The sequence below is a fragment of the Heloderma suspectum genome, chromosome 1, assembly GCF_057233095.1.
Source record: "Heloderma suspectum isolate Gila_16-S chromosome 1, 16-S_ref, whole genome shotgun sequence".
In the NCBI taxonomy this organism is placed as follows: Eukaryota; Metazoa; Chordata; class Lepidosauria; order Squamata; family Helodermatidae; genus Heloderma; species Heloderma suspectum.
In genome coordinates, this window is record NC_139458.1 from 338,606,306 (window position 1) to 338,628,972 (window position 22,667).

General features: G+C 42.6%; 1 protein-coding gene across 1 annotated transcript in view; it reads left to right on the forward strand.

Annotated features, from left to right (window-relative positions):
- LOC146359567 (uncharacterized) overlaps window positions 1-22,667 on the forward strand; it is a 70,533-nt gene that overhangs the window by 39,372 nt on the left and 8,494 nt on the right. Inside the window, exons 2-4 of the mRNA XM_084827611.1 lie at window positions 1,037-1,085; window positions 2,074-2,132; window positions 7,599-7,625. Of these exons, the coding sequence (XP_084683737.1) occupies window positions 1,037-1,085; window positions 2,074-2,109 (85 nt within the window). The 3' untranslated portion in view covers window positions 2,110-2,132; window positions 7,599-7,625. The remainder of the gene's footprint in view (window positions 1-1,036; window positions 1,086-2,073; window positions 2,133-7,598; window positions 7,626-22,667) is intronic.

The window sequence follows — 22,667 nt, forward strand, 5'->3', positions numbered from 1 at the left end:
CCTGGATGACCTCTCTCAGTGGTTTCATGAAGATACTAAATAGCATGGGGGACAAAATGGAACACTGAGAAACACCAAGGGCCAATGGCTAAGGTACTGAACAGGAATCCCTCAGCACCACCTACTGGAACCGCACCTCCAGGAAGGATTGGGACCACTGCAAAACAGTGCCCCCAAACTCCATCCCAGCCAGGGAGACCTGCCAATTTATTTTGTCCCTTTTTTTGCCATTGAGTCAACATACTTGCCAAAAAGCCAATACAGGAATATGCCAATACGCTTATTTTGCTGATAAGCTAATACAGTAACATACAGTCAGGGCCAGAAATATTGGAACAAGGATAACTGTTTTGGCAGTTGGCCTCTGTACACCACCACATCAACGTTGAAAGTAAACACACCCAGATGGGAGCGAAGTCAGGACTTTTAGCTGTAATTCAAGGGGTTTGACAAAAGTGGGGCACTAACTATTCAGGAAGGACAGCCTGACTTTTCTCCCATCTGGGTGTGTTTCCTTCAAATTCAATGTGGTGGTGTACGGAGGCCAACTGCCAAAACAGTTATCCTTGTTCCAATATTTCTGGCCCTGACTGTACATTACTGTAATACAAATAACCCATACATTGTATTTTAAAACTCTCACCTTAGGATATATTTCTGAAATCTGACCTAAAGGTCAGAATGAATGTACTCTTTAAGCTGCAGTGATTGCAAATAATAATAATAATAATAATAATAATAATAATAAAAAAAATAAAAATTATATAATAGAGTGGTGCCCTCCATTGGGAGAAGCACAATAAAACCTCCATCCTCAGTACAGCTCAAACTCTGGGAAGGCTTTTACGGATACTTCACTGAGACCCCATTACCTTATGGGGCTCTCCTTAAAGAACAGGTAAGTCCTTGCTTCATGGCTCTGAGCTCCTGCATTCCCAGTCTTGATGTGGGTAAACAAGTGAGGACCTGTCTTCTAGCTGTCCAGCCTTTTCCACAGCGTGGTTCATCTCTGCTTCCTCTCTCTTGTGCTTCTCAGAGTGTTCCAAGTGGGTGATGAGTCCTCTGGACAGCCCTCACCCTATGAGGTAGGCAGCTGTGGAAGACTTCTGTATGGGGAAGTATGGCTACCCTACTTGCAAGATAGACTTTCCCCAGAGATGAGTCCACACGTCTTCCACATCCAGGTTGTCACTCCTCTCTTCTTCCCCTCATGGCTCCTTGCCTTGCACCCCCTGTGTTCCTATTCACTTGAGGTCTGTTCCTTCCTCTTTGAGACTGTTGTTCTTGGTTTCTCCTTCTGGGCCTCTTCACACACCTCTTGCTTATTCTAGGCTGATAGCCCCCCTGGATCCTTCGCAGCCTCGCCTTCTCTCCGTTGGAAGGGTTTCCTCCTTGCTTGCTGTGTTCTTTCCCTCTTTTCCTTCCATCCAGTACACATGTCTCCTACTCTCTCTTGCTGGCTCCTTTCACTCTGCCCTCTTTTCTCTTCTGCCATCCTCCACCTTAATGTGTCTCCCTCTTTCACCCAGGCACAATTAAATGGCCCAGCATCTCCTCACCATTCTGCCCCGTTTGGTGGCAGCTGCAGCTCCTACAAAGCCACTGGTGAGCTGGCACACACGCAGTGCCCACCTCTGAGTCATTGGCGGGCCCTGCCACTCACAGTCAGGAGGGGAATGGGTGGCACAAGGTGATCCTTGGTGGCTCCTTAGATTTTCATATGAAAATCAAGTGAAAATCATACATCCACTATTCATGCCCCTAAACTAGGAGGAAATCATGCCCCTATCATCATCAAGTTTGGGGGAAATCATCAAGTTTGGGGGTTGGACTCGATGGCCTTGTAGGCCCCTTCCAACCCTACTATACTATTCTATGATTCTATGCATCTTCCCTATGGTGAGATGTGTGAATTATTCCTGCACCTGGTCATGAATCTCAGTGCAGGAGGCATGTACAAATTTTCCCCAGGAGTGACTTTCTATGCTTCCACTGTAACCTGGTTTAGTACGTTTATGGTCTTTTTATTATTATTTTTATTACATTTATATCCCGCCTTTTTTCCTCTTTCAGGAACCCAAGGCGGCGCACATAATCCTTCCATTTTAGCCTCACAACAACAACCCTGTGAGGTAGGTTGGGCTAAGAGTCTGTGACTGGTCCAAAGTCACCCAGTGAGCTTCTGTGGCTGAGTGGAGACTAGAACCTGGATCTCTTTGTCTTCTTATGGTGATGAAAGAAGACAGGAATAATTAGTTACCTGTAGTTTCACACTAGGAAGACTAGAGAAGGAGGAAGAAGGGAGACAGGCATGATAATAAATAGTGATGCTGCCAAATTTTGTAATTAGTTGGCTCGTTGGGAAAAACCTGACCATTCATAATGCTCCCCTTTGTAGCAAATTTCAATCACTGTCTTACAAATTCATTATTAAATTAATTTTAAAAATATGTTTATTGATTTTCTTATGACGTAGATACAAAACATATTCCTTAATTATAAACTAACAAACAGTAATAATCAATGACTGGGTGAACTGATTCATTATTAAATTCAGAATAAATTGTGAGCCTTAGGGCATGTGCAGTCTGCATCTAAATTATGGCATTTCTGCACATGCACTGAGTTTGTTGGATTGGCCCTCTTCTCCATACTGAACTGATTGGCAATGGTGAGTAAAATTACATATAAAGGCCACATCAAAATGACCAATCAGGAGAGGGGACATAATGTGGTGACATATAACGTCATGACACATTATGTGATTCGACATTACAGCTCCCAAGATCCAGTTCGATATTGTTCAGTCGTTCAGTCGTGTCCGACTCTTCGTGACCCCATGGACCATAGCACACCAGGCCTTCCTGTCCTGCGCTCTCTCCCGGAGTGTGCTCAAGTTCATATTCATTGCATCGGTGATGCTATCTAGCCATCTCATCCTCTGCTGCCCCCTTCTCCTTTTGCCTTCAATCTTTCCCAGCATCAGGGTCTTTTCCAGTGACTTTTCTCTTCACATTAGGTGGCCAAAATATTTGAGCTTCAGTTTCAGTATCTGTCCTTCCAATGAGCACTCAGGGTTGATTTCCTTTAGGATTGACTGATTTGACCTCCTTGCAGTCCAGGGGACTCGTAAGAGTCTTCTCCAGCACCACAGTTCGAAAGCATCAATTCTTCGGCACTCAGCATTCCTTATAGTCCAGCTCTCACAGCCATACATTACTACTGGGAAAACCATAGCTTTGATTATACGAAGCTTTGTCGGCAAGGTGATGCCTCTGCTTCTTACTATGCTGTCTAGGTTTGCCATAGCTTTCCTCCCAAGGAGCAAGCGTCTTTTAATTTCATGGCTACAGTCACCATCTGCTGTGATCGTGGAGCCCAAGAAAGTAAAATCTGTCACTGCTTCCATTTCTTCCCCTTCTATATGCCAGGAAGTGATGGGGCCAGATGCCATGATCTTCGTTTTTTTAATGTTGAGTTTCAAACCAGCTTTTGCACTCTCCACTTTCACCCTCAAGAGGCTATTTAGATCCTCTTCGCTTTCTGCTATTAGGGTGGTATCGTCTGCGTATCAGAGGTTGTTGATAATTCTTCTGGCAATCTTAATTCCGACCTGTGATTCATCCAACCTGGCGTTTCTCATGATGTAGTCTGCATATAAATTAAATAAGCAGGGCGACAATATACAGCCTTGTTGTACTCCTTTCCCAATTTTGAAACAATCGCTTGTTCCATGTCCTGTTCTTACTGTTGCTTCTTGTCCCTTGTACAGGTTTCTCAGGAGACAGGTAAGGTGGTCTGGTACTCCCATCTCTTTAAGAATTTGCCAGAGTTTGTTGTGATCCACACAATCAAAGGCTTTAGCGTAGTCAATGAAGCAGAAATAGACGTTTTTCTGGAATTCTCTTGCTTTCTCCATGACCCTGCGAATGTTGGCAATTTGATCTCTAGTTCCTCTGCCTCTTCAAAACCCAGCTTGTACTTCTGGTAGTTCTCGGTTCACATGCTGCTGAAACCTAGCTTGTAGGATTTGGAGCATAACTTTGCTGGCATGTGAAATGAGCGCAATTGTGCAGTAGTTTGAACACGCTTTGGCGTTGCCCTTCTTTGGAATTGGAATATAAACTGACCTTTTCCAGTCTTGTGGCCACTGTTGAGTGTTCCAAATTTGTTGCCATATTGAGTGCAACACTTTAACGGCATCATCTTTTAGGATTTTAAATAGCTTAGCTGGGATACTGTCATCTCCACTAGCTTTGTTGTTACTAATGCTTCCTAAGGCCCACTTGACTTCACTCTCGAGGATGTCCGGCTCATGTTCAGTGACCGCACTATCAAGGCTATTAGGGACATTAAGATCTTTCCTGTATAGTTCTTCTGTGTATTCTTTCCACCTCTTCTTAATCTCATCTGCTTCTGTTAGGTCCCTGCCTTCTTTGTCCTTGATCATGCCCGTCTTTGCACAAAACGTTCCCTTGAGATCTCCGATTTTTTGAAAAGAACTCTAGTCTTTCCCATTCTATTGTTTTCCTCGATTTCATTGCATTGTTCATTTAAGAAGGCCTTCTTGTCTCTCCTTGCTATTCTCTGGAACTCTGCATTCAGTTGGATATATCTTCCCCTTTCTCCCTTGCTTTTCGCTTTCCTTCTTTCGTGAGCTACTTGTAAAGCCTCATCAGACAGCCACTTGGCTTTCTTGCATTTCTTTTTCTTTGGGATGGATTGAGTTGCTGCCTCCTGAACAATGTTACGGACCTCTGTCCATAGTTCCTCAGGCGCTCTGTCTATCAGGTCTAATCCCTTAAATCTATTCCTCACCTCCACTGTATATTCATAAGGGATATGATTTAGGTCATACCTGAATGGTTTAATGGTTTTCCCTATGTTCTTCATTTTAAGCCGAAATTTTGCAAGAAGCAGCTCATGATCTGAGCCACAGTCAGCTCCAGGTCTTGTTTTTAGTGACTGTATAGAGCTTCTCCATCTTTGGCTGCAAAGGACATAATCAATCTGATTTCGATATTGACCATCTGGTGATATCCATGCCTCTTGTGCTGTTGGAAAGGAGTGTTTGCTATGATCAACGTGTTCTCTTGGCAAAACTCTATTAGCCTTTGTCCTGCTTCATTTGGTACACCAAGGCCATGCTTGCCTGTTATCCCGGTGATTTCTTGACTTCCTACTTTAGCATTCCAATCCCCTATGATGAAGAGGACATCTTTTTTTGGTGTTAGTTCTAGAAGGTGTTGTAGGTCTTCATAGAACCGACCAACCTCAGCTTCTTCGGCCTCAGTGGTTGGGGCATAGACTTGAATTACTGTGATGTTGAATGGTTTCCCTTGGATTTGTACTGAGATCATTCTATCATTTTTGAGATTGTACCCCAGTACTGCTTTTCTCACCCTTTTGTTGACTATGAGTGCTACTCCATTTCTTCTAAGGGATTCTTGCCCACAGTTGTAGATATAATGGTCACCTGAATTAAATTCATCCATGCTTGTCCATTTTAGTTCGCTGATTCCCAAGATGTCAATGTCTCATGTTTGACCACCTCCAGCTTACCTTCATTCATTGATCTTACATTCCAGGTTCCTAAACAATATTGTTCTTTACAGCATCGGATTTTCTTTTCACCACCAGACACATCCACAGCTGGGTGTCCTTTCAGCTTTGGCCCAGCCGCTTCACTCTTTCTGGCGCTACTTGGAAATTCCCTCTGCTCTTCCCCAGTAGTATATTGGACACCTTCTGACCTGAGGGGCTCATCTTCCAGCGTCATCTCTTTTAGCCTTGTGATACGTTCCATGGGGTTTTCTTGGCAAGAATACTGGAGTGGGTTGCCATTTCCTTCTCCAGTGGACTACATTTTGTCAGAACTCTCCACCATGACCTGTCCATCTTGGGTGGCCCTGCACAGCATAGCTTATGGCTTCACTGAGTTACGCAAGCCCCTTTGCCACAACAAGGCAGTGATCCATGAAGGGGATATTCAATATTGTTCAATATTGCACATGTGCAAAAACTCGTATACACAGAATGAGATCTCAAATTAAAGAAAAGCTCCTGCCCAAGTTTACAACAGATTTGTTACTTTCTGAGGAAATAATGAAATCATTTGGGGTAAGTTCACCCATCATTAATAATAAACATGTAAATAATGTGTGTAGAATGAGAGCCAGAAAGAATTTGCAGTGTTCCTCACTGTGGATTTCACACTAGGTAACTGGCATGATTAGTGCACTTAGCCAATGGAAAAGCTTGTTACTTGCGTGTACCAGGGTAAACTTGCCAGTGGTGAAATATGAACAGATTCTAGGTGATCAGCTGGGAAAAATGTAATTTGGAAGGGAGTTTGTTCTTTGCTGGTTTTGTTTTTCCTTAAGGCCATCAATGTGCCTCAAATAGTATGTGTGGAAAGACAGGCTAGTAAAAATTGTGAGCATGGGGAGGGCTAATAATTTTTGTGGACAGGTTTGCTGGCTACATATCTGAAAAGTTACAGAGTGAGGCAAAATGACTGATGCAGCAGTGTGGCTTCCTGCAGAGGAACTGCTCATGTAATCATAACAAAAATATACACCATATTAATATTGATACAACCTAGGGTGTTTCTCCACATTCACACTAGCAACAGGCAGACCCCAAAGACTTCTGAGGTTTAGCTGCATTCACATAACCATATAATATTGGCTTAGAAATATTTTGAGACAGGCATTCTCATGAGATTTCAGTTATTTCCTGTTTTTGATCAGCCAGAAATACAGTACTAGACAAAGTCTCTTTTTTTTTTCTTGAAAAATGTATCATGTTACTTCTTCATACATCTATATCCAGTCTGGTTTCATATCAATTCATTAAAGCCAGTTCACCTTTCCTTGATTGCAATTAAGGGCACAATCCTATGCATGTTTAGACAGAAAAAGTCCTACAACTCCCAACATGCCTGCATGCTGGGAGTTGTAGGACTTTTTCTGTCTAAACATGCATAGGATTGTGCCTTAAAAGGTCAAGTAGTCCTTGCTGTCTTTTGCATGTTTTCATAAAGCTTAATTGCACAATTTCTCACCGAAGTGTCTTGGCTATTTCCTAACAGAATAAATTATCAAGCACCTCTTGAATATAAAGCATTAAAGGCAATTCTTATATAACCTCTTTGCAAACTAACAGAAACCAATATGAGAGATTACATCTGATTACGTGAGGGTGCAATTCTATGCATGTTCACATAGAAAAAAGCCCTACAACTCCCAGCATTCTGGGTGTGGAATGATGGGAGTTGTAGAGCTTTTTCCATCTAAACATGCATAGGATTGCACCCTAATTGCCCCATGTCTATTCAAGATTCACTGGAAACCCAAACACCTTTTCAAACAAATTTTGCAAACAAAAACTTCCATCAGGTGCTATTTGCAGAAAATAAATTATGTTGACCCCAAACTTTCCATCAGAACATTTACTGACTTGTTTGTAAGCAAGGTTTTCTAGCTATTTATGCCATATGAACATTTGAGAAGCCTGTTATTTCCACCTTGCTGCACACGTGACTTGCTGTGGTGAATTTGTACGTAAATGAGGTTTCTTCTGTGGTTTCTCTGCAGAGCCTGGAGAGCTGGATGATGCAAAAGGTAACAGGACAGAGCTTTTACGGATAAAGAAAGAAATACAGCTTCATTTACCGTTTGTCTTATTCTCTCCCATTTAAAGAACCTAGGCTACACTGCAAGCATCATCATGATATAGCTGGGTATACATGTTGATACTTTCATTTACAGTCATAAAAGCACAAATAAAATCATCAAGCTGGTCTCAGATTAGAACATAGAAGTTAAAAATAAGACACTTAATGTACAATCCTATGCTTGTTTAGACAGAAGAAAGTCCTACAACTCCCAGCATGCCGCAGCCAGTTGGCTGGGGCGTGCTGGGAGTTGTAGGACTTACCTCTGTCCAAATATGCATAGGATTGTACCCTTAACGTTCTTATTAGGAAGCTGTCTTTTACCAGGTCAAACTATTCGCCCCATAGTGCAATGTTCTCTGCTCTAACAGGAAGCAGCTCCCTTGGGCTTTAGTCCCAAACTACACATGATGTGTAGTATCCTGTATCTCTGCTCTCAAGTGCTGAGATGTTTGTTGCCTTTGTTGTTGTTTTTACAAATAGCCAGTGTGGGGCCCTCCAGTATGTCTCAGGACTCTGGCATGGAGGGAAGGGGGCTTTAATCCTCCTCCCCCCTCCCCCACTTCAGGCCAAAGCCAAATGGGACCTTGTTTTTTGCAGTACAAATAGCAGGCTGATCTGGATGGGTCCTACAGCAGGAGCTTTATCCTGTTATCTGCCATGCTAGGGTCTCAATCTGGATTGGGGGGGTGCGGGAGCACACTGGGTTTTTTTTTATATACATACAAACAAACCCTACATTTCGGGGGAGAGCCATCTGTCTTTCACATCTTTTAACTGGAGGTGCCAAAGGTTGAACATGGGATCATCTCCACATGGAACATATTCTCGACCACTGAGCTACATCCCTCCCCCTTTAAGGTAACATGAGGTATCATGAACCATATCAATTATTAGTGACTACTAACCTTAATGGGATTAAATCTTCACCAAGTGTTACTGTTTTTCATCTATAAATTGTCACCAGAATCCTCTAATGTGTCTATATCATCACCACCCTGCGACATCAAGACTTTTTAAAGGCTGCCCACTTTCCCCAAACCAAGTCTAATGGTCAGATTTGGATAACAACATTGTTCTTTCTCAGTAGCTTTGCTCATTGCCTACTTCAGGGCTGGCCCTACCATTAGACGCAGTGAAATGGTTACCTTAGGTGGCAAATGCTGGGAAGCAGGAGCAAGGTGCTGGAGGAGAGAGCTCTTTGCCATTTGGCCCGCCCTGTGTCCCCTAAGCTAGCCTGCTACCTTCAGGTGTAGTAGAGGATGATATCCAGTCATAGGGTTAAAGAAAGATTCAGCTACCAGTCCAGTTGGCTTTTGTAGGTGGGATAGGAGGGGGCACTATCTTGTCCTTCGCCTCAGTCAGCAAAATGAATCATATTATTTAGCGTATGGCACACATTGCCAGGGAGTCTACAATGTTTTTTACACGGTAGATGTTCTGGCGCCGGTAGTTGCTAGTCTTTGTTGCACTGATGCACCACAAGAGGGCGAGCTAGCTTTGCATCAGCTGGCCAGCGGAGTTTTTAGGGAAGTCGACTCATCCGGGCTTTTTCTCCACCACTCTTCCACCAATCGTGTCCAGGCAGATCCAGCGCCGGTTCCTGCTCCCCACATAGAGTGCTGCCAGCGTTTCCCCCCACTGAAATGGGGGTACCTATTTATCTACTCACAGGTGGTATGCTTTTGAACTGCTAGGTGGGCAGGAGCTAGGGATGAAATGACGGGAGCTCACTTCCGTCACGTGGAGCTGGGCTCGAACCATTGGAGTGTCGACCATTTCTGGCCGGCAGACTCCAGCATCATTAAGCCGCTGCGCCACCTGCGTCCCCAAATGATTCAACTGTAATGAATCATAGACTCATAGGGTTGGAAGGGGCCTACAAGACCAATCAGTCCAACCCCCTGCTCAATGCAGGAAGCCTGATTCCCAGGAGGTCTCCCATCCAAGTACTAACCAGGGCTGGCCCTGCTTAGCTTCCAAGATCAGACAAGATCAGGCGCATCTAGCTCTTTGCCACTTATGTTGCCCTACTTCACCATCCTAGAGCTTGTGTAGGGTAAAAGACCCTAATGGTTAGAGTGTTGGATCTGGGTCTTAGGCCCCACTCAACCATGAAGTCACTGGATGATTTTGGGCCAGTCACTGACTCTCAGCTTAACCTACCTCACAGGGTTGTTGTGAGGATAAAACGGAGAGGAGGAGAATCATGTCTGTCGTCTTGGGTTCCTTGGAGGAAAGGGGGGAATATAAATATAATAAGATGCTAAGCTCCCATGCCTCATTCATGTATACCATCCCGCTCTTTGAGAGATCCATTCCGCACAGAGCAAAGGAAGTTACTAGTGAAGTTATGCACATAGAATAGACAATGATATTTTTAGAATCCCCCCAAAAGGTTTTCGTGTGAGCATTGACTTAGTGAGTACAGAAAATCTTTTTGAGATCAGTTAGCTGTTATCCACACCCAACTTTGCCCATCTGTGGAGATTGCGTCTGAATAGAAGGATTTCCTGGAATGAATGAACTGGATAAGCATATATTTCAGTGTTAATGAACGACTTCCAGGCAGCCACACAACATACATCAGTTGTCAAAAAAGTAACCGTAATGAAACCTGTCCTTTGTACTTAAGGTGAATTTTAAAAGGTTAATTTATATCACTGTGCTTTTTTGTAAAAAAAAGGAGACAATGACATAAGAAGCAAGGACAATGTGTCAGTGGAATATTCAAGGAACATACTATAACCTTTGGTGCTTATCTGTTTCTACTTGAGAATTTGAGTAATTTGAGCCTAGATTTGTACAGCATAAAATACTTTTCTCATATTAGGTACACAGAAAGATACCTTATACTAGGTCCAGTGGAGGCTGGTGCTCTGATGCCAGTAGGGCTGTGAATCCGCTCTGAGTTTCAGTGAGAACTAGTCAGAACTCTAAAGGAGCTATCCAATGTGCTGAACCTAGTTTGGGGGTTGGCTTCAGCACATTGGATAGCTCCTTTAGAGTTCTGACTGAAACCCAGAGTGGATTCACAGCCCCACTGACATCGGAGCCACCAGCCTTCATTGACTATTTGTACATCTAGCCCAGTACTGTCTATCTGACAGCAGCTGTCCTGACACCTGTTTACCTGATCCCTGTAACTAGAGTTGCCAGGGATTGAACCCAGGACCTTCTAAATGCAAAGCACATGCTCTACCACAAAGCAATGGGTCCTCCTGAGTGTTAATTTCTTTTGATTTCCAGATAGACAACTTAGGGATATGGTGAAACAGTAGCTCTTTTATTTCCAGCCCTTCTGACATATGTTCATTGTTACCCTCCATTTGCCAATAATGCATCACTTCTATGTTCACATAGAACCTACTATAATTCTGGTGCAAAGTGAATGTTTAACAGTACTAGTAGTTTCTATCTGCTGTCCGTCTGTACTAGTGTTTATGCACGGTTGAAAAAAACAATCTGTAATTCCAAAGTAGGGTTAGCCTCTTCCATAAAAAAATAAGGAACAACTTTCTGTATTAGGATTATAGTCAGACCATTTGTCCATCATGCTCAATATTGTTGACACTGACTGGCAGTGAATATCCAAGGCTTCAGACAAAGGCTTTTCCCAGCCATACCCTGGAGACGTCAGGGACTGAACCTGGAGCCTACTGAATGTAAAGCAGGCGCTCTAAGTCTGGAGATGAAAGCAGAGCAACACACAGCATTATCTTGAGACCTGAGAATTTTTGCATTGCTTGCCCCTATATTGGGTGTATCTTGCTGACTTCCCAAGCCATCCTAGAGGCTTCTCTGAACTGAAGCCTATTAAAAGCCTCCATGCCCAAAATAGTTTCCAGAATCATTGTGTGATGCCATCACTTGGAAGTCAGCAGGGGGAAAGGACGGGTTATGTATGTATACACGTAACCATGAAATCTGCAACAGCCAGGCAGGTGTTGGGACAGTTCCCAGTTGATTAATCTGGTCAGCAGCTGATGGATTCCTATTTTAAGGACAGTATGAACTGTGATCTTTTCAGAAAGTCCTTGTAGTATCATACCTTCTGAGGAAAGTTGATTAAAGAGATTTGCTGGATAATGAGAGGCCTGAGCCGAGATCTCGTTTACAGTGCTCTCAAGAGCAGCAAGGGTAATCAGCTTTCTGTGATCACATCTGAGGGCAGTTTGTATGTGAGCTTTTAGATATAGTATTCAGCAGGGGGGGAAATGAGGGTGTGTTGAGACACTGAAGGCTGTCTAGCCATGTTGCTGGTTGTATATCTGTGTTCACAGATGTGCAATATACTCCTGCCCCATTCTTATCAATCATCACTGCCTCTGGGCATGACCTGTGGAAAGTTGGAAAAGGTATTCTAGCATGCCCCATTCTGGAAAATACAGACTTTCTCTTCAGACATCAGCATCAGAGGAACTGGATGACAAAACATTGGGCTGGCAGTGGTGTTGAGCTATAGATGTGGTTGCTGTCCATAAACTATAGCCTCAATTCTGTCCTAAACTGATGGAATAGTATCTGCACCCATCAGTAGTAGCTTGGTTAGTCTTTCTTGTATGTCTGTCAATTCTATGCTTCTTCACACATAACCTTTTTGGGTGTACACTTAAGATGTATTCAGTAAATACATCAAAATATGTAAAGTGTAGGTGCAAAGAATACTTCTTTCAAAGATACGCATCTTACAGGTGTACAGAAATGGCTTCAACTTCCTGTCAAGGGTCCCATGATGTCACATGTGTATATGTTATGAATCAAATTTGTGTATCTGCATGCATTAACGTTATGACTGTATTTTCTGTTAAGAAGATCGAGAGAGTGAGTGGTATGAGTGACAGGAGGTATGTTGTATTTGCCTAAGTGAGATGATTGGCTGGGGGGGGGGGTGAAGTGGTGTGTGATATATAAACAGGGAGCAGTGCTTGTGGAGTTTTAGATAGGGAAGAGATAGGGCTTGTGAGGAGATAGTTCCTAGGATCTGTGTTTATAGGATTAGAGTGGTGATTGTGTGTGAGAAGGAGGATATATAGAAGGTTTTAAAGGTGACCATTATATCTACTACTGTGGGCAAGAATCCCTTAGAAGAAATGGAGTAGCACTCATAGTCAATAAAAGGGTGGGAAAAGCAGTACTGGGGTACAATCTCAAAAACGATAGAATGATCTCAGTACGAATCCAAGGGAAACCATTCAACATCACAGTAATTCAAGTCTATGCCCCAACCACTGAGGCCGAAGAAGCTGAGGTTGATCAGTTCTATGAAGACCTACAACACCTTCTAGAACTAACACCAAAAAAAGATGTCCTTTTCATCATAGGGGATTGGAATGCTAAAGTAGGAAGTCAAGAAATCACCGGAATAACAGGCGAGCATGGCCATGGTGTACAAAATGAAGCAGGACAAAGGCTAATAGAGTTTTGCCAAGAGAACACGCTGATCATAGCAAACACTCTTTTCCAACAGCACAAGAGGCGACTCTACACATGGACATCACCAGATGGTCAGTATCAAAATCAGATTGATTATGTACTTTGCAGCCAAAGATGGAGAAGCTCTATACAGTCAGTAAAAACAAGACCTGGAGCTGGCTGTGGCTCAGATCATGAGCTTCTTATTGCAAAATTTCGGCTTAAATTGAAGAACATCGGGAAAACCACTAAACCATTCAGGTATGACCTAAAGCATATCCCTGATGAATATACAGTGGAGGTGAGGAATAGATTTAAGGAATTAGACCTGATAGACAGAGTGCCTGAGGAACTATGGACGGAGGTCCGTAACATAGTTCAGGCAAGTGGGCCTTAGGAAGCATTACTAACAACAAAGCTAGTGAAGATGACAGTATTCCAGCTGAGCTATTTAAAATCCTAAAAGATGATACTGTTAAACTGCTGCACTCAATATGCCAACAAATTTGGAACACTCAACAGTGGCCACAAGACTGGAAAAGGTCAGTTTACATTCCAGTTCCAAAGAAGGGCAATGCCAAAGAGTGTTCAAACTACCGCACAATTGCTCTCATTTCACATGCCAGCAAGGTTATGCTCCAAATCCTACAAGCTAGGGTTCAGCAGTATGCGAACCGAGAACTACCGGAAGTACAAGCTGGGTTTCGAAGAGGCAGAGGAACTAGAGATCAAATCGCCAACATTCACTGGATCATGGAGAAAGCAAGAGAATTCCAGAAAAACGTCTATTTTTGCTTCATTGACTACGCTAAAGCCTTTGATTGTGTGGATCACAACAAACTGTGGCAAATTTTGAAAGAGATGGGAGTACCAGACCACCTTACCTGTCTCCTGAGAAACCTGTACGAGGGTCAAGAAGCAACAGTAAGAACCGGACATGGAACAACCGATTAGTTCAAAATTGGGAAAGGAGTACAACAAGGCTGTGTATTGTCGCCCTGCTTATTTAACTTATATGCAGAGTACATCATGAGAATCGCCGGGTTGGAAGAATCACAGGTCGGAATTAAGATTGCCGGGAGAATTATCAACAACCTCTGATACGCAGATGATACCACCCTAATGGCAGAAAGCGAAGAGGATCTAAAGAGCCTCTTGTTGAGGGTGAAAGTGGAGAGTGCAAAAGCTGGTCTGAAACTCAACATTAAAAAAACGAAGATCATGGCATCTGGCCCCATCACTTCCTGGCATATAGAAGGGGAAGAAATAGAAGCAGTAACAGATTTTATTTTCTTGGGCTCCAAGATCACCGCAGACGGTGACTGTAGCCATGAAGTTAAAAGACGCTTGCTTCTTGGGAGAAAAACTATGGCAAACCTAGACAACATAGTAAGAAGCAGACATCACCTTGCCGACAAATGTTCGTATAGTCAAAGCTATGGTTTTCCCAGTAGCAACGCATGGCTGTGAGAGCTGGACTATAAGGAAGGCTGAGCACCGAAGAATTGATGCTTTCGAATTGTGGTGCTGGAGAAGACTCTTACGAGTCCCCTGGACTGCAAGGAGGTCAAATCAGTCAATCCTAAAGGAAATCAACCCTGAGTGCTCATTGGAAGGACAGATACTGAAACTGAAGCTCAAATATTTTGGCCACCTAATGTGAAGAGAAAAGTCACTGGAAAAGACCCTGATGCTGGGAAAGATTGAAGGCAAAAAGAGAAGGGGATGGCAGAGGATGAGATGGCTAGATAGCATCACCGATGCAATGAATATGAACTTGAGCATGCTCCGGGAGAGAGCGGAGGACAGGAAGGCCTGGCATGCTATGGTCCATGGGTTCACGAAGAGTCAGACATGACTTAACGACTGAACAACAACAATTACTGTAACTTAGTTATGTATGTGCTGGAGGAGAGTAAAGTGGTTATTTACTGTTGAACACCTTAATTCTGTAAATAATAAATATTTATTTGCTTTTCAAAATCCCATGTGTACAGCTCATGGCTTCCAAAGTGTAAAAGTGATACGAGAATAATATATGTCAGAATAAAAAGCCAGTATGTCCTCATATCTCGAGAAGTAAAGGTGTTGGACCTGAGGTTCTGGTGGCAGCGTTACAGTGTGTGTCGTGGAAGGTGTTGCCTGCTGTGGGAAAGGCCTTATAGAAAAGGTATCACATGGGTTAGTAGGCAGGAACACCACAGGTACACTAAGTGGCAAACACAGGTTTGCTCTGCACATGGCCTTTTATTTCTTTTTCTTTCATAATATTCCATCGCCATATGTGCCACAACACAGAGTTTTACTTGGAACAGCTGAGAAGAGAATGGGAGTGGGACTTGGATGCCTCCTGCTGACTCAGAGAACAGCAAGTCTATTCGTGACCCCAAATTTCTGCAGAGGAAACGGAGATCAGACAGTTTATCCAGGTATTACTAGATCACTGTAGCACACCAACATGTCCCTGCAATAGATTCTGAATTAACTGATAATGCATTATGGAAGGAGCTCTCTTGGTTTGTTACCGATATTTGTAACAGTTTAATCAAGTGCTTTAACATAAATAAATCAATGCATAAAAATACATAATAAATATGTCCCACCATTATTTATGAGACAGTTACTCTGGAAAAGTCCCATACATCTTAGGGACCAGAGAAATGAAGGTTTTAGAATTTGGACAATGTAGTATTGATGCAGCAAATCCAAGAATTTATTTGAACATTCCACCCTACATTAAAAGTTCTTCAATTTCTTTTATTTTTTACTTTATTTTGATTCCAGTTGAAACCAGCTATCTTTGGGTGTGTGTTTTTTTTCCAGGATATGGTTACTGAAATCATAGAACATTCCTGGAAAACCAAGTGTCTGCTAATGCTGTAAATAAGAGGCATTATGAGAGAAAATACTCGTACATTACAGAGCATTTTCCGGCAAATTGCAGTCTTATTCAACTCCTACTGACTGTTATTCTAAAGGTGCTTAGATAACACTATGTCCTGTGCTACTGCAGACTTTCCACAATGTCAGAAAGACTTGCTGGATCAACTGGTACTACAACTGGATTCCAGTACTAGTGAAAGGAAACATTTTCATTAGGTTTTGGTGCTGCTGAGACCTAAACCAAACCAACCCCAATGTTAGCAATAAGCCATTTATACATCGTTCTTAGTTCTGTTAAGTCAGAACTAGACATGGCAAGGATGACAACACTTCTGCCACTCCATGTCTCTTTTGCTCCATTTTCTTTTAAAGCATAACAATTAGAGCTGTGTGTAAATGGCCTCTTGAAATTGTCTACCTTATTTGTGGGCAGAGAAATTTGGGAGACAATTTCACTGAATTTCTCCAGGGTAAGGAGAAATTCTTAACAGTTTCTCACAGCTAGGGTTCTCCATTGGCAGGGCTTGTAACACAGCTTCTTTCTTTTTTGGTAAGGGGTTTTTCATGCTATAACAGCATCACCTATGTTGGCAGCCTGGCCCCCATTTTGCACTCACCACAATACAGGTGTGGGGGGAAGGGGCTCTGTTGTGCTTAGCTCTTGGAATGAGGTGGATTTAGTGCTCTGCCAGAATCTGCCCTCCAATTTCCTGAAAGTTCCTCTCCCCCCTTCCCCATTAAAGGAGTTTCCATGGTTCTTCCTCATTCTCGGGGTATTTTGTAATTTATTGTTGTGGTGTCCTTGAGCTTACCTAATCACTATTAGCCACCCAGGCTGCCTGCACATCCTGATCTGAAAAAGCCCTATGGAAGGCATTAGCTCATGATGCCTTCCACTGGGCTTTAATTGAAATGTAGGAAGCTGAGGAGGGTTCGGGCTGCCAGAGAGATGATTGTACAATGAAAAACAGGACACTTGCACTCACTCTTTGGCCACGTCCTAAGTAAGGGGAAATTCTCTGAAATTTCTTCACCATTGATTTTCATTTCAAAAGCAATTTCTCTTTTAGCAAATTTAATGAGAATGGTTGAAAAAAATGTGGGAGAAATCTTTGGCACAATACTAGTAATAATAATACACAATAGCTCTCTTCATGTGACCGAACAGCAGAAATGTACTGGATGGAGGGGGAGAATGGGACAGTGGTGGCAGGCCCCAACGCTGACCTCAATGAATTCATCAGCTCTTCTGCACAATACCTGTGGGTGTATGTGCATACAGTTCGTTCAGAAGAGCCAATCAATGCCTGGAGGTTAGGGGTGAAGCTTTCTCTTGCAATCCTGTTTCCTCTCTCCAAGAGTTCAGTATCCTCTTTGGTTGTATGAACAGCACTAGTGTGTGCCATGACATCATGACACTGTATTTCCTCACTCCTGTCTCATATAATTGACTAGCAGGGTCAATTACAGTGCAACGATGGCACATCACACACTGTGTTTTACCACACATTACCAGAAAGAGGTGAGAAAAAGGAGTGGCTCTGACATAATTCTACGTCGACATAATTCTACCTGGAGGACATCTAAGCCAGCAATGCTTGCACAATCCTTTACTCCAAGGGTGGGCAACACATAGCCCATGGGTCACATGCAGCGTGCACCCACCCCCAGTGTGCACGGGGGGGGGGATTTAGGGGGAAAATAGCATCCTTTAAAGCACTATGGAGTACTAGAAAGGTTAAATTTAGTTTGTTTGCAAGCTAAAATTGACCCTTTTAGGGCTCCATAGCAGCTACAGAGCCCCCAAACTGTCAAATTTAGCTTGCAGACAGGGTAGGTTTGATTTTTTGGGCACTCCGCAGTGCTCCAGACATATTTTTTTCCTTAAAAAAAGAAGTTTTGGATCACTCAGTAGCCTGTGGGGAATGTGGTCCAGGGGGCAAAAATAGCCCCTGCACCTCCCGAAGTTGCCCATTCCTGCTTTATTCTATAGTATAGTGTATAGTATAGTAAAGTATAGTATAGTTATGCTAAGTGCCCTTTAAGGAATCATAACTGAAAATGAAAGACACTGCATTTTGCTTCTATAACTGCCATTCTCTGCCTCTTACATTGCAGTAGCCTAATACTTTGCAGCAGCCTAAACATTTAAAATCAGCTCTCATAGTTTAGGCTGCTTGGGAAGAGTCCTGCAGAGTGTACTCAAATGACTGAGCATGAGCAAATATTTCTTGGAATGCAACTTTAGCGTTTGGTAAAGAAAGTATTGGCTTTTATGTGATCAGGATACTGCAGACCACACTGTTCTGCAAAAACTCAGACTGGGCAATATGTACAAATCGAAAACAATTCATTCCTTGGAATCGGATTTTGAAAGTGCGGAAGCATTGCAATAGGCTGTGGCTACTTCAACAGTAATATCAGCGCTCTTCTGTGGTTTGCCGATGAACCAATTCTTGCACAGATGATTATGAAACGCAGTTTGAGTCAGAGCTGTAGGTTTTAGGGAACAAACGTTGAGTCCGCAGTTCCTCACAGAGTTGCACATGCTTAAGCCAAGGGCTGAAATTCAGTTTTGTAGAAACGGGGGGGGGGGAGGCATTCCAGTGGTGGGTGGGGCAGAAGGAAAAGGGGCAGGACCAAAGGCAAAAGGGGTGTGGCCAAAATACCCGCATATTGTAGCTTAAAGCTCTTGCGGCCAATAACTAAGCCTCAGGAGAGGCATTTCAAACTTTTTAGAATGGGGCAAAACTGCACAAAAAGCCAGGAAACCACCAAACCAGTGGTGGCTGGGGGGAAGGGGTATGGCCATCTGGCCAACCCCGGAGGGCTTGTTTGGGACTCCAGGTGGCCTAGGTTTGGCCCCTAGGCCTGAGGTTCTACACCCCTCTTGAAAGCAATGTGCTTAAGCATGCCTACTGCCAGTTTGGATTGAGCCCTAACGGTTTAGTAAGGGCCTGATTGGGAAGCACTGCTTAAACGTATGCCACATGCATGGACAGAATTACTCAGTCACCATTCCTGTAGTTCAGCAATGTCAATATGAGAGACTAACCTAAAAGTGAGGCTCAGAATTGCCACCGAGCCAAATTTCCCCAGCAAGTAAAACAAACACACGTTGATGATGTCACATCATGTGTTTCTTTCACCAGACATTACCAGGGATATGTCGGGGCTCCCTAAATGCCAATGTTCGGGAGCTGTGAATCCTACTAACTTTCATCCAGTGATAGATAACATGGTTCTTAATTTACAAATCGATGATGGTAAGATTGGTGTCTGGCCTGACCAAAACTAGTCACCTTTGGGAGGCTAAAGTGGGCTATACACATCCATCAATTAAAAGCAAAGGATGGTTTCCTGAAGGAATCATAGTTCATTTCTGTACTTGGGGCAGGTATTTCAAGTGTATTATGTCAATACCCCACTCCAAATTTAAGTGTAACAAGTGCTCATGCTGGAGGTGCAGGGCAACTGTGTCTTACACACAGTGTAATGGCAGGAGTCTACCATTAGGCGCAGTCACAGGACGGCCATGTGTCCTCTTTTAGAGGACTGTCCTCTATTTGAAAGGCTGTCCAGTCCAAATCTGATCTAAAGATAAAGATCCGTAAGAACGATTGCCCAGGAACATTAGTACCTGGACAGCAGACTGAACACACAAGCACGCAAGTCATCTGGTCATAGTCTTCCACACCATGGTGAGATATACTGGATTTCTATTTCAATATAATAATTTCCAAATTTGCATCATTAGATATGCAAATTCTATGCACATCACTCTGCTCTTTTGTCCTCTTTTTTGGTGGTGCATATCCGTTTTGTTTTGTTTTGTTTTGTTTGGGGAGGGTGATTTGTAACTAGAGCATTGAGGCCAACCCAGCAAGAGCAATGTGAGTATCTGGGTCAGGCAGGCCTCTCTACCCCTTCAAGTGGAACAGCACTGAGGGTGCAGCTACACAATTGTTCTGTGCAATACGTAGGCAGGGATTAATGACACTCTGTAGAACTCAATGGAAGTCTCCTCTCCTCCTATAGATGGCAGTACTCTCAGCTTCTTTTGAAGCTCAGAAGCTCTCAGCTTCTTTTGAAGGCAACAACAGTGGTATAAAAACCTCACTTGAGGCCTGAGGACAGGAGAAACTGTGTAAGGTTGGCAAGGAAAGAGTTTGGGGATGAGACAAGTGCTGACTGAAGAAAGAGGTGGGGATGAATGAAGCAGGCAGGCTGGTTGGAGGAAGCAGGGCAAAGGAGGTGGTGGGTTAAGAACTGGGGACTTGAATAAATTATTGTTGGTGGAAGAACAGAATTCAAAGGAAGGTGAGATTGGGTGTGTCCAGTGATAAAGCAAGCTGTGAGCTGTAGGCAGACAGCAAGGGAACAGGCAAAGCAACTTACTTCATATATAGGACTAAAAGCTAGCTTCAACTTGCCTGTTATCTATGTATCGAAGTCAGGCATAGAGTGGATGAGAATGAAGATGGGGAACTATTACAGAAACTCAAAAATATTTAAAATGACAATATGTGTGAGTGGATGAATTTCACATAGGGCTTCTTCACATGGAGCTTTTATCCTGCTATTGATATTGGTTACTCACAGATGTTTGTGGGTCCTTAAGATGATGTCTTCATTCTCCAGGGCATCTCCCATACTAAATGACCTTTATTCTGTTTTTTTAAAGATCGGAGATAATGAGCTATCAAATTACAGCGCTTGAGTTCTGCTTGAGTTCCCTCTGTGAAAAGAGGAAAACTGGCAATAAGAGAAGCCAGACCACAGTGCCATCTAGCAGCTGTATAATGAAACATATGGAAGACTCAGATAAGGGGGGAAAGGAGGGAGAAAAGTAGTGGGGGGAGGAAGGAAGCACGTGTAAAGGAAGTCCGTCGTGATCCTGCATTTAAAATGGAAGCAGAAAGCCTAATTTTAAATGCAGAATTTTAGGTTGGTGTAGAGATGCCCATATTGACACAAACAATTCAGTCAAGTCTTTGCTTGCAGACCTCATTTAGCACCAGCATTTATTATTTAGAAAGCATTTAATACGTACTAGATGCTGTATAGATGCCTGTAAGGTAACAATCTCTCTTTTCTTTTTAAAGGAGGCAAAAGGAGAGGAGGATTGGAGGTGAAAGGCCCCACCCTTTATAAAGCCTTTGTTTCACATTCCATTCACCACCTTCTAGTGCTCTGATGCCTTTGTGCTTTTACTTCAAACTGCTAATCACAACTTTGGAAAGTTTTCTTCTAGCTTTTAGAAGTATTTTTAAAAATTATAAAAAGGCAAAGCAAAGTAAAAAAAATGAAAAGAAGGAATTTTGACTAAGTACACCCTCTTTGGAAATAACGCTATCTAAAGTAATTTTCTGTCATATATTGTCTAATCAATTCCCACCCACATGTCTGTCTTTTTAAAATCTTCCAGTATCTTGTATATGCATTTTTCCTTTAAAAAGAAGACTTGTTACAGCTGCATATTCTCCATTTATTTATTTTATGTGGAGGACTTTAGAAAGTCCTCCACATAAGTTCATTGCTTTGAGCTAGGTATCTGTTTTGCATTCCACTCCAGTTTTTAAAAAATGGAATGGAAAAGAAAAACTAGAGAAGAATTCAGAATGGATAGAAATCCATTTGTTGTCTGTCTTCTTTATTATTTAAAAGGTTTCCCAGAAGCAAGAAATTAATGACCTATAGCACAGTATCCAGTCCAATAAGCGATGTACAGCTGTAAAATCTGGATCCGAACTAAAACAGAAACAACCAACCGAAACCTAAGCATCTAAGTCTTTGGTTTTGCAATAGTTGCCAGGAAAATAATCAGACTTGTAAAGTATGAGTAGTAAATAATATCTGTAGGATTAGGAAAGTATCAAAAACTATAAGCATTTTATTAGCAAGCCATCCTAAAGTAGCAATTGCGTCTAAGGCTATGGCAAAATGAGAAAGCATAAATATGAAAATGAAAACTAGAATGTGAAACTAGCAGGAAAAAGTTACACCTAAAGAACAGTGCCTGAACTGTTAGTTGGTAGTAGCCAAAGCTGGTCCTACATAGAGTAGACCTATTGAAATGAATGGGACTTATGTTAGGCACTATCAAGGCTATCAGGGACATTAAGATCTTTCCTGTATAGTTCTTCTGTGTATTCTTTCCACCTCTTCTTAATCTCATCTGCTTCTGTTAGGTCCCTGCCTTCTTTGTCCTTTATCATGCCCATGCCCCTCTTTGCACAAAACGTTCCCTTGAGATCTCCAATTTTTTGAAAAGATCTCTAATCTTTCCCATTCTATTGTTTTCCTCGATTTCTTTGCATTGTTCATTTAAGAAGGCCTTCTTGTCTCTCCTTGCTATTCTCTGGAACTCTGCATTCAGTTGGATATATCTTCCCCTTTCTCCCTTGCTTTTCGCTTCTCTTCTTTCCTCAGCTACTTGTAAAGCCTTATCAGACAGCCACTTTGCTTTCTTGCATTTTTTTTTCTTTGGGATGGATTTAGGTGCTGCCTCCTGAACAATGTTACAGACCTCCGTCCATAGTTCCACAGGCGCTCTGTCTATCAGGTCTAATCCCTTAAATCTATTCCTCACCTCCACTGTATATTCATAAGGGATATGATTTAGGTCATACCTGAATGGTTTAGTGGTTTTCCCTGTGTTCTTCAATTTAAGCCAAAATTTTGCAATCCC